Source organism: Acanthochromis polyacanthus, chromosome 17, assembly GCF_021347895.1.
Source record: "Acanthochromis polyacanthus isolate Apoly-LR-REF ecotype Palm Island chromosome 17, KAUST_Apoly_ChrSc, whole genome shotgun sequence".
Lineage (NCBI taxonomy): Eukaryota > Metazoa > Chordata > Actinopteri > Pomacentridae > Acanthochromis > Acanthochromis polyacanthus.
Genome location: NC_067129.1, coordinates 35,856,928 through 35,872,018, shown reverse-complemented (window position 1 = coordinate 35,872,018; position 15,091 = coordinate 35,856,928). Strand labels below are relative to the sequence as shown.

Sequence of the window (15,091 nt, the reverse complement as noted above, 5' to 3'; positions counted from 1 at the left end):
TCTTCACCTCCTCTTTTCTCTCTGAAACATTTCCTGGATTCTTTTTGTCTTACTCTATTCTTTTTGTATTACCTTTCATTATGACACATCGGAAAGCGGACAAACATACACACACACACACACACACACACACACACACACACAGACACAGACACACACACACACACACACACACACACGTATGTGTCTTGCTATCATTATGGGGACATACCATTGACTCCCATTCATATCTAACCCCTAACCCTAACCCTACCTTAACCAAACCCTAACCCTAACCAAAACAATGGCTAACCCTAAAGAAACATTTTTGCACTTTTACTTTTTTCAGTAACAACAACATGGCCAAGAAAACACTGTTTAAACTTGTGGGGACCAAAATGAGGTCCCCACAAGTGACATAGTTTTCGGTTTTCCTACAGTTGTGGGGACATTTGGTCCCCACAATATAGCAAAAACATGGGCACACACACAGACACACACACACACACATATGCACACACACAGTATATATCCAGGTCCTCGTATCTCTGCAGCTTTGATGCAGGGAATCAGACGGGTGCTCATTGACTGAGCTCAGCCATGCGTGGGTTGATTCTACATTATAGTCAATACTGGATGAATGCCTGGTCCTGTGTGTGAAAAAAAAATCCTCAGGCCAAAGTGCTTCACCTGAAAGCTTCGTTGAAAAGCATCCGCATGCGCAGCACACAATGTACACTGTCAGGCAATGCTGACGTGTTCCTACACACACTCTCATACCCTCCAACAAAGACATAAGTCCTTATGACACATTTGAGGCTTTGAAATTTGCAAGTCTGCCTCTTTGGAATAAACTCTTACTCATACCGGCTGAGTGTGTACAGCGTAATACAGCTGTGAGAAATACAAAGATAATAGTCTGAGGGACACTTCCTGAGCTCACACAGTAAAAGTGCAGAGAGGAAGGCCTCATGTTTTTTTTGTTTTTTGTTTTTTTTTTAGGATGGTGCAAAATGTTTGTGCAGAGATTTGCTTTTATGCTGTGCCAGGCATCCAAACAGATTTCAACTAATCAGGTAACGAGAGTGCAGAAATCCGAGGGAAAGAAACATATGAGACATGAAAAAACCAACAAATAATGAAAAATAATGAGCTGATTGGGATCAAGAAACAATTATGGTTTGAATACTAAATGACAATATAAAAAAAAACCAGCCTCAGAATGTTAGACAGATGCTTTTTAAAGTCCCTATCTAGTGGAAATAAAGTTTTTAACTTGTTAACATGTTCATGCTATTTTTCCTTATACTGGAAGACACATCAAGGGTGAAGTAAGGAGGGACGATTTAAAAAACAAAAAACCTGAATTCATATGTAAAACTAAAGGAAGCAGTCCTGTCAGTTTATCGGGTGAAACTTTCTGTAGCATAATTCTTTTTCAAGATCAGTTTGTGCTTCAAACATACAGAGTCTTTACCTTACATACTTTACAGAGTCATTGATGAGCTAGTGTGCTTGAGATCTGCACATAGACAAAGCATTTTAACCGTTTTAAGGCAGGAAGAGATTATTTTCATGAAAAATGTTCAAAAAATGTAACTTTAATACACAGAGATTAGTTTTTAGAGGTTCAATCAACAAAGAGAGAGGGACTTCAACAGCCAAAAACAGACATCTTCATAAATTAATCAAATAAAAGTGGAAATCTGAAATCAAAAACCTCAAGCAGCACAGATTTGCAGCCAGAATGTCACATCTCTGGTTAATTTCCACTGTCAGAATATCAAACTTCAACACAAAAAACAGCTATCAGTCGGCGGAAATAAGCAGAATGATTTCAGCACGACAGACAGAGATTTTAACGCTGCTACAATTTTCACTAACTAAAGGAACCTCAGTTAAATCAGCAAATCCACAAATGTTCTAATTGATTTCAGTATTATAAAATGAAAATTGTTCTTTAATGAATATAAAAATATTTTTAAATGAGGACTCCAATACAATTATTGCTGAAAGAAAGGAGATGGAACCGGCAGTTTCCCTATTATGTTAGCAGAAAATTTAGTAATTTAAACTAAAAGTTTAAACCCATTCAAGAAAATTAAAAATAAAGAACTCATTTTTAAAAAAAGGAACAAGTTGCACAATTGTGTTTGATATTTGGCTAATTTTATCAGATTTATGTAATAAATTTAATCATTTTTAAATTTAGGAAAATTTTGAAAACAAAATGCATGTTGTAGGACTGCATACATAGACAGGGATGAGAATTTTCCGCGGATCCGCGGAATTCCACGGATTTTATCATTGCCAGGGTCATTCTTGTGAATCGTCTAAATTCGAGGAGAAAATTTTTTGGGGGGGTGAGGTATGTGTATGGTTGGCAAGTCGTAATATCGAACGGCTGCTAATATCCACCGCGCTAAATGCTAGCCACCACTCAGTGAGAGCAGTCATGTACAGTACTGTAATCGAATCACCATGAAGTGTAGAGTCAGAAGGCGGGTGTAACTAAGTGACGACAGAGGCGCGACGATTCTGACAGGATACGTCAGCCTATTCGTTGCGCTGATTGGTTGTATACCTACCCAATTGCTGCAGAGTGATTTGACAGACAACCTTTTAGCCCACCTCCCTCCCTGCCGAGCGTGCCAGGAGAAGGCTGTTGGCAGGGCACAGGAGAAGAGAGGACAGGAGCAAGCAGCAAAGATGGAAAGACTGTCACACAATAAGTCAGAAAAGAGAAAAGCTGCAGAGAAACTGATCCATTTGGCTGCAAAGAGGAAAAAGAAATCTTTGCAATGAACCATGAGTGCATTTGAACAGAATGATGCAGCTTGTAAATATGTTAGTTGGAACAATGTGTAGATGTGTGTGTGTGGCTATAAAATCTCAGAAACATTGACTGGAGTATAATCTTTCATGTGTGTGACTATTAATTAAGAATGAAATCTCAAATATTATTTGACTTCTTGGTTAGTTGAGAGGAAGAGAACATTGACTGCAGTACAATCTCTCTCATGTGTGTGACTTTGCATTGAGAATGAATTCTCAGAAATATTATTTGACTTCTTGGTGAGGTGAGAGGAAGAGAATATTGAGAAAGGTAACTTGATTTATTTTACATAAAGATAGTTATGTTAGCCATTTGGTTTACCTTCACTGCTAGTAATGTTAGCAAACTGAGAGCATAGTCCCTATCAGCATGACATTTAGAAATAATTTTGGACCAGATTGATATATATTAAATTGTTTTTAAGGACTCTCAGGCCACTTTTTACTGCTGTAAAATCTAAAAAACCCAAGAGCTTCTGAATCCCCCCACCGGGCTCCGCCCTGGACCCGCGGCTAATTTTCAGCTGAAAATATTTTTTCTCATTCTCATCCCTGCATAGATATTTTTGATCAATAATGAGATAATCATTATTTATTACAATTACTCATGAGGTTTTTATTGCACTTTTACATTTACATAAAACCAAGCACTGCTTTCATTTCTGGGTTGTGCTTCATTCCTGCTAATGTACAAATCTTAGGACAGCGCGCTCCTAGGCGCAACAGTCAGAGCTGCCATTGGCAGGGCAGCTCAAATGAAATTTCATTGTATATGAAAGTGTGCAATGACAAATAAAGTATCTGTGAGCTGTGATCTTTACAAGTAATAAATCCAGCAAAATCTTGCAGTCTGAAAGATATATCATTTCAGAATATGCCTCATGATGCTGTATGACTTTGTTTTATTTATTTCCCATCATTTATTTCTGTGGGAAACAGGCTGGATTAAGAAAGACATTGGGATTGTGTGTTCATGTCCATATTTATGTACCTGCAGGGAAGGTTAAGGATGGAGGAAGGCTGCCTGGCTGCACTGAACCTAAGGAAATTATTAGGAAATAACAAGAACAAGGTATTGTAATTTCAAACTTTGTGGACTGCCACTGTCCTGTCACTGCTATTTATCTGTCCAACCTCTTTTTGCTTGAGTGCACAAACAAATTTTAATCTTGCGATCCAACCTGAGCTTCCGCCCAGTCGTGTAAAAATGATAAACTAAAGGCTCTGCGATGGGAGTCAGCAAGCAACTTTGACTTTATCCAGGAAATGAGGCCTGTGGAGGAATAAATAGGCTAAGATAGTCTAATTCTTCCAAACAATATTTCCTCAGATGGTTCATGTTATGATTATTAATTCATTGTAGTGAGCTAGATTTTCCCCATCTTAAATTAGTGAAGAAAAATAACAACAGAAACCCATTTAACTGCAAAGGAATCAGGGTCAGACAGACGATACGTTTTCGAGTTCAAACATCATGTCCTTTCATTACAGATGATTTGATCAATAATTCAGACTTTCCAAATGATAGAATGAACAGATAACTGACGTGTAAAACTCCACAGAGTTTTACACGTCAGTTATCTGTCACATGGAACAGATATGCTTATATTTCTTCTCGGATGGGCTTTTATGTCTCACATGCAATAAATTACCAGGCCCAGTACTTTAATGTGCACATGGCTGCTCCCTAATAATCAACCAAATGTTAGTAGGTGAGGAGATTGCCTTGGTTTGTTGCAGGAATAAAATCTGTCACTTTCAGACAGAAATGATCTTTTACATGTTTTGAGAATTTATTTGTTATTTGCAAGAAGGAACAGGGTTAAAATATAATATAACATTAATTTTGTGTAAACTGTTTTATGTGTTAAATGAGCAGTTAAACGGAAACCATCTTATTTGATTTGGATTGTTACATTAAATGACTTCATTACCCAAGATGCTTTAGCAAAAGGAGATGGAATGAGACGTGATGACGTCAGTTGTTTAAGGAAGAGAAAAAATCATTAGTCGGCGGCAAGTTATCGCCTGTGATTATCACATGCAATGTATACTATGTTTTTTCCTCATAGTTTTCACTAAAGAACGTTTGAATAGAATAACAAGTCTCGCATCATCATTTTAGTTTAAGCCGATTCTTCTACTACAACATGACTTGTTTTTCCAGTTATCGGATGCTATTTTAGACTCATTGGGCAGGAAATCTAAAATCTAGGAGCATTCCAGAGGATGTAAAACGAACCAAAAGAAGACTGCAAGAAAACTCGACAAGAAGAGCTTTTTGCCCGGTGGCTGGGATCAGCCCAAGTTGGACTCATTGGTTCAGTCGAAAAAATCCACTGGAGGGTTTGAACGACACGTTTTCTCTTAAAAAACGGCACAATTTATCATAGTGAGAAACTGTAAAAACTACAGAAGAATCATCTGCTTTTCAGTTTTCTGACAGTAGACCTGTATCGCATGACTTACATCACTAAAAAATAGCCCAAAAATACATTTGAAATCATACAATTTATCTAATCTCATTCAAAAATTCCCCCAAAATAAACCATCTGCATGTGATCCTCATCTACAGAGAAAATGATAATTCTGAGAGTTATCAGGTGAACTGCAAGCAGTGTTTTACACAGAGCAGAAGAACATGACGAGTGCCAGAGAGGAAAAATAAAGCAAATTTGGGAAATGAAATAAAGACAGCATAGCTCAAAAACAGTATACGGATTCAAAAGTTGTCTAAAGATGCATTTAATGCAAGCAGCTAACTAATTTTTTCACTTCACTTCTTCTCACGTCTACTTCTTGAGTCAATAATGTGCAATAACTGCATATTTCTGTGTAATTTATTAAACTGTATATGTAAATGCAGTGAATAGGTTATTAAGTTAAGTCAATAAGTTAATAGTTAATAAGTTTACATGTTTTAAATATACAATTAAAATGTTTATTTTGATTCCATAAAGCTCAGAAAGCACAGTGAAAACTAAGACGTTTTCATGCAGTTGCAATTTTTGACCAGTTGGGGGCTCTGTGATTATTTTTGGTCTTTTTTTTTGTTTGTTTTTGATTCACATGCGATCACTATACGGCATGTATTGAGGTTACCCTTTTCTCCCTGTTTTCTACAAGTGGACAGAGTGGTCAGTGTTTTTGTTTACATAAATTTGTGAAATTGAGTATTGCTGTGTGTTAAAGGTGACTTGTTGTATTTCAAAGGCGATATCGGAGTTTTCCAGGCAAAGCAGCCATTCAAGCTAACCCTCCCATTGGTTACAGTAGGCAAAGTGGTTAGTTAATATTTCTTTGTTGACAATATTAGAGCAATATATTTAAAAAAGGTGCAGTAATGTGAAAAGTAATGTGTTTTTTTGTTAATTATTTTACTGCACTGCAGTTCTACGGTGCTATAAAGTGGAAGTAAACATGAGTACAAGGAACAAGTCTCACGAGTAATCAATGGGCAGCATAATATACATATATTTTCTTGAAAACTGCACATTTTACATATATGCTTTAATTGCTTCTACTGATATTGTCAGGGCCTCCTCCTCACCCCCTGTCCCACCTGGCATCTAAATCCCCTTTTCCCATCTTTCTCCCTCCTTTCCCTCCGTCTCTCCCTCTTTCCTCTCTCCCTCCTTCTTCTCTCTCCCTCTCCTCTCTCGCTCCAGCTCTGCACTGGGTGGAGCGCAGCCTCACGGCTGCCTCCACTCGGTGATTAGCTTGCTCCCCAGGATCCAGGCAGCTGCGGCTCGTCTCCCTGATTACACACCCCTGGCAATAAAAGACCGGTTCATCCTCCCACACGCCGCCAGATTGTCAAACTCGACTTCATAGTCAGTTTCTCTCTCGCCGCATAGATTCACTCAGTGATTTTTAGAATGAATCTAACATTATCTCTGCTCTCTTCTTCGCCAGACGACCCAGCTGCCCGGATCCCCTCCTGCCCTGTCCGTCTCCCCGGATCCTCTCTGGACTCTTGCCGGCTCCGTGTCCCTCCTTGGTTCCCCTCCTTGGCTCCCCTCCTGCGCCCCGGATCCGTCTGCCGTCTCCCGGCTCCGCCTGCCACATCAGCACTCCCGGACCACCTACGCTTGGCTTCCTCCCACCTCCGGCTTCCTCCCTACCTCCGGTTCCTCGTCGTCCTCCATCCTCCAGCCGCCAGGGATCCATCCGCTCTCCAGCCGCCGCACTCTGGTCCCCCCCAGACCTGCCAGCGACCGCCGATCCCCGGCTCCGGAGCCCCGACCCTGGACTCACTCCACCACTCCCTCCCGGTCACTCTCCTGGCTCCCCGCATCACCACTACAACCCCTCCCTGCAATAAAACACTTCTCTATCCATCCCTGCCTCGGTAGCGTGGTTCTCTGCTCGGGTTCTGATCCTAAATCTGTGACAGATATTTACATTTTTAGGACATATTTGTCTACTTATAATTTTACAATATAATTCTATATATGTTTATACTTTTTAGGACATATTTTTCTACTTATCTTTATATTTCAACACACACACACACACACACAAAATTTGCATCTTACTACTAGCTATACATGTAGTATATTTAATGCCAGAGCTGTATTTGTATGTGTCATTTATGTTACTCTGATCATGCATGTATCCCAGTGTGTGCTATTTGTTTCCTTGTTCCTCACCCCGCTCTTCTCCCCCCCACCCTTAACCTCTCTACCTTTTCTGTCCCTCTCAACCCACCGGCCAGCAGCAGATGGGTCCCCCCATATGAGTCAGGTTCTGTTCAAGGTTTCTTCCCATTAAAAGGCAATTTTTTTCTTGCTTAGGGTTTGCTCTGGAGGTTCTGGCATATGGGTTCTGTAAAGCATCTTGAGACAATTTGAACTGTAATTGGCACTATATAAATAAAATTTAATTGAATTTTATTGAATTTTTAGGACTCTTTTAAACTTATCTTTAGATTTTAAGGACACATTTTTCTATTTATTTTTATATTTTTGTGCGTATTTTTCTACTTATATTTTTAAGAAATATTTTCTACTTTTATTGATATTTTTAGGACATATTTTTCTACTTATGTTTAGATTTTTAGGACACATTTTTCTACTTATATTTTTATTTTTGGGACATTTTTTCTACAGATGTTTAGATTTTTAGGACATATACATATTTTTTTTAGTTATGATTATATTTTTGGGACATATTTTTCTACTCATGTTTAGATTTTTAGGACTTTTTTTTTTTTTTACTTATGATTATATTTTTGGGACATATTTTTCTACTCATGTTTAGATTTTTAGGACATATTTTTGGACCCCAGTACGAACAATGTTAGGCTTGAAGTTCTCTATGAGCCCTGGAGCTCAAATTATGCTCTCATACAAAGAAAAAAAAATCTAAACAATGAAATTAATACCGTAAATATGTAACAACTCGTCGACGGGAAACATCTTTGGTCCAGATCTTCTTTTATTGTGAATCAGCGCTGTGACTTAAGAATCTGGAATGATCAATAAAGATCTGTGGATTTTAGATTGGGATTCATCCTGACAGGATTTCTATTTCTGCTCTGTTTTTGTGTTTTTTCCCCACCATTTCTTTGTTAATTTTTGTGCTGTTTAAACTCTCAGATGTCTCTTCTTGCATTGAGAACAGCCTCGCTGCACATTAAGTGCCTGAATCACCACGGCCTGAAGTCCTGACATTTCTCACACCATGAGATCATCTACGTTTCTGTCACAATAAATAAAGCTGATCTGGAATATGTCATGACTCCACATTGAGGCTACGAGCAATTCCGAAAAAGTCGCGTTGTGTCTCCTTGGCCTTTGTTGTTGTTTTTTTTGGGGAGGAGAACACTTGATCAGATAGTAGTTGGTTTTGTTGAAAGGAGCCAAAGCCTTTTAACCAGTCAAGCATGTAGGAGCTGAGATAAGAGAAAAAAAAAAGCAGGGAATGAATTGTTCTGAGGGGATCCTGATATGGTCCTCACTCTGCAGCCAGTCTGCTCACACATCCACTGCGGTTCCCCCCCTTCCCCAGCCACAACCCCCGCCACAACTACCTTCTGGAAAATGTATGAAAGCGAGATGTGGAGATCCAAGCAGCAGCCCATATCCATTCTGCCTTGTAATGGAAATGTGACACGGTGGGGTGAATACGTATGAACCTACTGACTCAGTTGGTGTGTATGTGGTCGCTGAGAGGATCAGTGACAAAAAGAAGAAATGAAAGACGCAGGTAAGAATAAAAAAAACATAAAGAAGAGCGAAAGCTCGTGTCCTCAGGTGGAAAATCAAGCAACAGATACAGCGACTCTGTCCATAGCTGCAGTGCATTATTGATCACGTGGCGTTGCCCCCCCAAGAAACCTTGTGAACAAAACAGAGCCATTATTTTAGAAGCACATCCATTCACACCCCGTTGTGTTAGCCATAAGGGGCAGGAAGGCTAAAACACACTTGATATGACTGACACCGGGGACACAATCGAAGATGCTTTTTGAGTTTGTTGTTCTTTTTTTAAGACTTTATTCCATCAACATTTCTGGAGATTAATCCAAAAAAAACAACCAACAGAAAAAACACAAATAAACAAAAAACAACCACCCAAAAAGAAAAAAAAACACACAACAAAAATAAGACAATAGAAAAACTAACAAAAAAGCAACACCACAAAAAATAAAATCACAACAACAAAAATAAACAGAAAACAAACAAAAAACATACACCTAGCCTCTAAAAAATAAAAAGAGAACAAGAAAACAAGAAAAAAAACAATACAAACCCTCCCACCCAAAATAAATAAACAAAAAACTTAAAAGACAAAATATTGTCACATTTATGTTTTCCATAACAGAAATGATCCAAAATAAAAAAAGAATACAATAATACAATACAATACAATAACTTTATTCATCCCTGAAGGGAAATTTAATTGTCTGGGGTCTCATCTGTTTACGTTAGAATTAAATAATCTAATAGCTGATGGTAAGAAAGATTTTCCAAATCTTTTTGTCCTGCAGTGCAGGGATAGGAACCGTCCACCACCGATGTTTCGTTGTTCATTGAGGCAGATATTAAGTGGATGATCCATGTTTGTCAGAATGGGTTCCATCTTGCTCAGTGCACCTCTCTCCATCCTCCAATGTGTTCAATCTGATTCCAACCACAGTGCCAGCTTTTTTAATCAGTCTGTTCAGACACCTTGCATCCTTGTTTTTTATACTGCCTACCCAGCAGACTGCAGCATAAAACAGGACATTTACCATTACAGACTGATAAAACATCTGCAGCACCTTACTGCAGATGTCTAATGATTGAAGTCTTCTGAGGCAATAAAGTCGGCTCTGGCCCTTTTTGTAGATGAAGTCTACGTTTGTAGACCAGTCCAACTTAATATCAAGGTGGACACCTAAATATTTATACAGTGTCACCACCTCGATGTCCACGCCACAAGTGTTCACTGGCTGAAGAGGGGGTTTGGATCTGCGGAAATATGTGATCATTTCCTTTGTTTTTGAGGCATTGAGGCAAGCAGTTTTTGTGACTCCAGTCACTAAAGGCATTTATCAGACGGGCTTCATGTCCATTATTGATACATGCCACAATAGCAGTGTCATCAGAGTATTGTGGCAGGACTCAGTGCTGTATTTGAAGTCAGATGTATACAGTGTGAACAGGAATGGAGCCAGGACTGTTCCTTGTGGAGTACTGCTCATTAATGTCTCAGAAACTCAGTTCTCCAGCCTGACAAACTGTGGCCTTCCTGTCAGGTAATCTGTGATCCAAGAAACACAGGAAGGATCCACTCCCATCTCTGTGAGCTTGTCTTCGGTATGGTAGGTTGGATGGAGTTGAATGCGTTTGAAAAACAGGATTCATATTTAACATATTTTCTACTATATCCGGAGGAAGTGACTGAACTGGTATTTTTTTTTAGCATAGCATCAGACAAAACTCTAAAAGAATGTCCATCCATCCATTATCTATACACCGCTTAAGGGCTGGAGTCTATCCCAGCTGACTTAAGGTGAAGGCAGGGGACATCTGGACAGGTCACCAGTCTATCACATGGCTGCATATAGAGACAAACAATCACAATCACCTTCACAGCTACGGACAACTTAGAATAATCAATTAATCTCAGCATGTTTTTGGACTGTGGGAGGAAGCTGGAGTACCCAGAGAAAACCCACACATGCACAGGGAGAACATGCAAACTCCATTCAGAAAGATCCCAGGAAGGACAGGACGGGATGCTCTAGCTGCAAGGCGAAAGTGCTAACCACCAATCCACTGTGCAACCCTCCTAAAAGAATTTATCCTAGAAATTAAGTTAATCTTTCATTTGGGATTTCAGGTTTAAACGGATCAATTGGTGTTTTCATAGCAAAAATCCTCTACATCAGCGGTGTCAAACATACAGATGACTTTGCAATGTGTAAAAATTACAGAGATGAAAATGAATCCTTACTGTGGGCACGTTTCAAGACACTGAGCATTGTACAATATTATGTGAGTCAGCAGCTTCAGTACGACAGAGTTTGGTTTGGTGGAACCCCATTGTTGATGCACTGCCACAACTTTTTTGCATTTTCTAAGTATAAATTTAATACATTTGCAAGGCAGGCAGACAACTTAGCCCTCTTACTTAATAGTGAATCAGTTCAGGTTGTCAGGATTACTGCTCAGATGTGGACTGAATGTTTTGTGCCTTTGTAGGTACACTATGATCTGTAAGTTCTAAGGCACAATGGTCAACTGAGGCAAAATATTGCTGAAATTGCACTTATTTCCTTAAGAAATTTCAGATTCTTCATAATGTTTTGTAAAAATGATAGTTCATTATATGCAAACATTTTCAGAACGTACTTCTATTGCACTGACAAAAAGTTTAAAAAAAATGTTATTCATGGGTTATTGTGCTCTGATTTTTACTGGTCCAGCCAACTTGAGATCAAATTGGGCTGTATATGGCCCCTGAACTAAGTTTGACTCCCCTGCTCTTTATATTTGGCCAGTTGTATTTCGTGTATAAGTATCGGAAATACAATACATGTGTATCTGCATTATCATAACTACCACAAACAGCTCATGTGATGCTGCAAAAAGCAAGGATGTTGCAAAGATGTTTCTTCGAAAGTTTCTTTTTTACAACTGCTTGAACTCTGCTGTCTTTATTGGATGATGACGGTTCAGACAAGAAAGCAGGTTTAGGGTTTTTCTATGGTTTCACACATCATCGACCTGTTTGTGTTGGATTTAAATGTAAGTGTGGCTCACTTCTGTAGCAGCACTACTTTCTGTCCAACCTTTGATATCCAAAGAACTGCTGTGTGATTGGGTGGAAGTTGTTTCAGTTTTTTTTTCTGTCACAAGCAAAGTGTGTTTTGACAGAATGTCAAAGGCTTCATTTTCAGGGAACATTTCTATCACAACTCAATTTGAACAAATGGCTGTTGCTTTTTTTTTTCCCAGTGAAGACAGTTTCGGATACACAAAAAACAGAGTTCATTAGTTCACGGAGATCAATAAATGGTACTTTTAAAAGCTTGTCAGTTAGATGAGAGTGTTGTACGCTCACGAGTTAAATCAACTTTTATGTAAGCTTCTAGAACAGAGGCCGCAGCTGCCCTTTGTCCTCAGCACTCACCTCGGTCTGTGTCGTACAGAAAGACAAACTTGTTCCAGTCATAGTGGTCGAGCAGGGACAGCAGTGCCCCCCGGATGGAAGGCCGGAGCTGCAGGGTGAACTGGCTCTCGCCCTCGGTGGGGAAGCTGGGCGTGATGAGGGAGATGTGCAGGGCGCTGCAGAAGGATGTCAACGTGTGGACCGAGCGCTTGTCGTACAGGCCGAAGATGGCGAAGACACCGCGGGAGTACTGGGAGCAAACTGAGGAAGGAAGAAACAACATCCAAACTGGTTAATAAACATGAAGGAGATGGTAGGAATGAGAAAGAAGAGAAAAGAATAACATTAAAGTCGTCAAAAGAAGCATATCAGGGTTCTCCAGTCCTTTATCTAGTTTACTCCATGTTGATCCTGTGCTTAATCCCCAACTAATCAGATGGTTTATATTATTTCATATTTACAAGATAATTTAGTTTATATCACCAGCACTGCTCCCAGTAGCTATACATCTCTTTGGTACACTATCATGTGAATTCAGATTTTTTTGCACTTTAAAACTCTGTGCAATATCTATTTTTCTACAGACACTATTACACATGCTGTTTGATTGGTCTTTCTACTTCTATACAATCTGTGCAATAATAGTACTCTATCAGTACTCTGTTTAACAAAAAGCCTGTGCAATGCCACTGATATATGCAATGATGTTATTTTTTTTTATAAATGGTACTGTACATTTTTATTTTTATTAGGGCTAGGACTTTAACATATTAATTTCGATTGATTAATAAAAAAACAAAAACACGTTGAAAAAATACTGCATTTAATTGCACCTCTCTCAGTTCCCTAATTTCTGCCACACCGACAACACCGATGAACACTCCATCCCAGTAGGTGGATTAGGTTTACTGAAAACAGCTCCCTGATTCCTCTAGAAATGAGATCGCCAGGAACCAAAAATGTGGCATTGGTCATAGTTCTCAGTGGGTTTTGTAGTTTCAAGTGACCTCTTCTTTGTTGTACACACCCTTTAGGTTTACACTAACAACCTGGACTGATTTCTGTGCAGAAATTGCCACATTTTTACACACTGTGCTAATTTTTCACAGCAGTATAAAGCCGTGCATCTCTATGGAAGTAATATAAAATGCCTAGAAGTAGAGAGAACTCAGAAATGTCTCTTGTGCAGTATAACACAGAATTCCATGTATTTAAGAAAATTTTAAAAGTTTGAAATCAACATGCACGACATTTTTCTAAATGCCTATTATTTTTACTAATACTGACAAAATGAAGCTTCACATCCTACTGATATTTTACAACTTACATTTTTACAACCACTACAAACCCTTTGCACATCAAGAGGTTTCACCATGCTAAAGGTATCTTCCAACAACTTGCTGGAAACTCTGTACACCATTTTTGAGCCATGCTGCATTAATTATATTTATCAAGTTGGTTTTATTTTCCTCTCAGTCTCTTTAATTTGCCTCCATACTGTGTGCACACTGCCTGCAGTTCAGCCGAATCATCCCTGAATTTCTGTGATGTGCAGCTGAGTCAGTTGTGGCAGCATTCTTAATCTTTTGCAGAATCTGTTTAGTCCAAACAGTTTATTTTTGAGAGAAATTTTCAAAGAGCCATGCAGAAAAAAGTGACACAATTTTAAGATTGTGATTTGGTTAGTTTTCCCAACAAAATTGCATGTTACAGGTGAATATGCTGTCAAAAAATGTCAAAAGTTCAATATCAGATACCTCTGTTCTGATTTTACATATTCTGGCTCAGACAAATGGTGTAACTTTGGCATTCTTAATGATAACATGCCTTTCAAACCCATCATTTGGCATTCAGAGGGTTAAAAAGAAAAACTAGGGCAGCAGGAAACAGAATACATTTATAAAGTAAGTCATTTTTTCTTCACTTATTTCCACATATCCATACAACAAAGGATGTAATCAGGCTGCGAGTCAGTTTACATTTCTTCCACTGAGCACTTTCTCCCATGATAATGTCATTGTTTGGGAGCAAAAAGAAACATACAATGAGCGCTCATCTCTAGAGAAACGCGTTTTTTTTTTTTTTTTTTTTTAATGGTACCAAGCCAGAAAACTCTTCCCAGACAGTGGTATTTCCAGCATGCTTGAAGTAAATAGAAGAACTGGGTTGGGAATATGAGCGGCGATAGCCATCATATAAAAAACAAACAAACAACAACAACGCTTGCTGTTTTGAATGACAATTGATTGCTTGGAAATGTGGTGCAAGAATCACCACGGCAATAACCGCTTAGCACGGCGACCGGAGACAAAATAACGAACCATTATCCCGCTGATTACCACTTTATATCCTTTCAAGAGAAATGCTGAATGCAGTAAACAGAGATCAAAACCAAACACATCCATTTCCTCTGATGCTTTCATCTTGGAAGCTTTCCTCGTCTCCCATTTAAATAGCAACAACAGCACCAACATTTCCTGGTGGCGCATTGAATCATTCCCCCGTTGCTGCTGTTGTTGTGTGTATATATGTCAGGGTTCAGCCCTCTTGCGGCCTGTTGGTTCCTTCTGTGTTTGTTGCTTGTCTGTGTGGTTTGGTTTGTGTGTCTCTGTCTCCCTCTGTCTGTTGTCTTCCTCTTCTGTCTCTCTCCCTGTCGCTCGTCCCTTGGCTTCAT

The 15,091-nt window shown here is 39.0% G+C and overlaps 1 protein-coding gene across 7 annotated transcripts in view; it reads right to left on the bottom strand.

Annotated features, from left to right (window-relative positions):
• Positions 1-15,091, bottom strand: part of gria4b (glutamate receptor, ionotropic, AMPA 4b) — a 343,099-nt gene that overhangs the window by 171,523 nt on the left and 156,485 nt on the right. For all 7 annotated transcript variants that reach the window (XR_007937136.1, XM_051937659.1, XM_051937658.1 and 4 more), the window contains one exon: positions 12,439-12,678. Coding sequence is in view for 6 of the 7 variants with exons in the window: in XM_051937659.1 (XP_051793619.1) it covers positions 12,439-12,678 (240 nt within the window). In the remaining variant the exon portion in view is untranslated. The remainder of the gene's footprint in view (positions 1-12,438; positions 12,679-15,091) is intronic.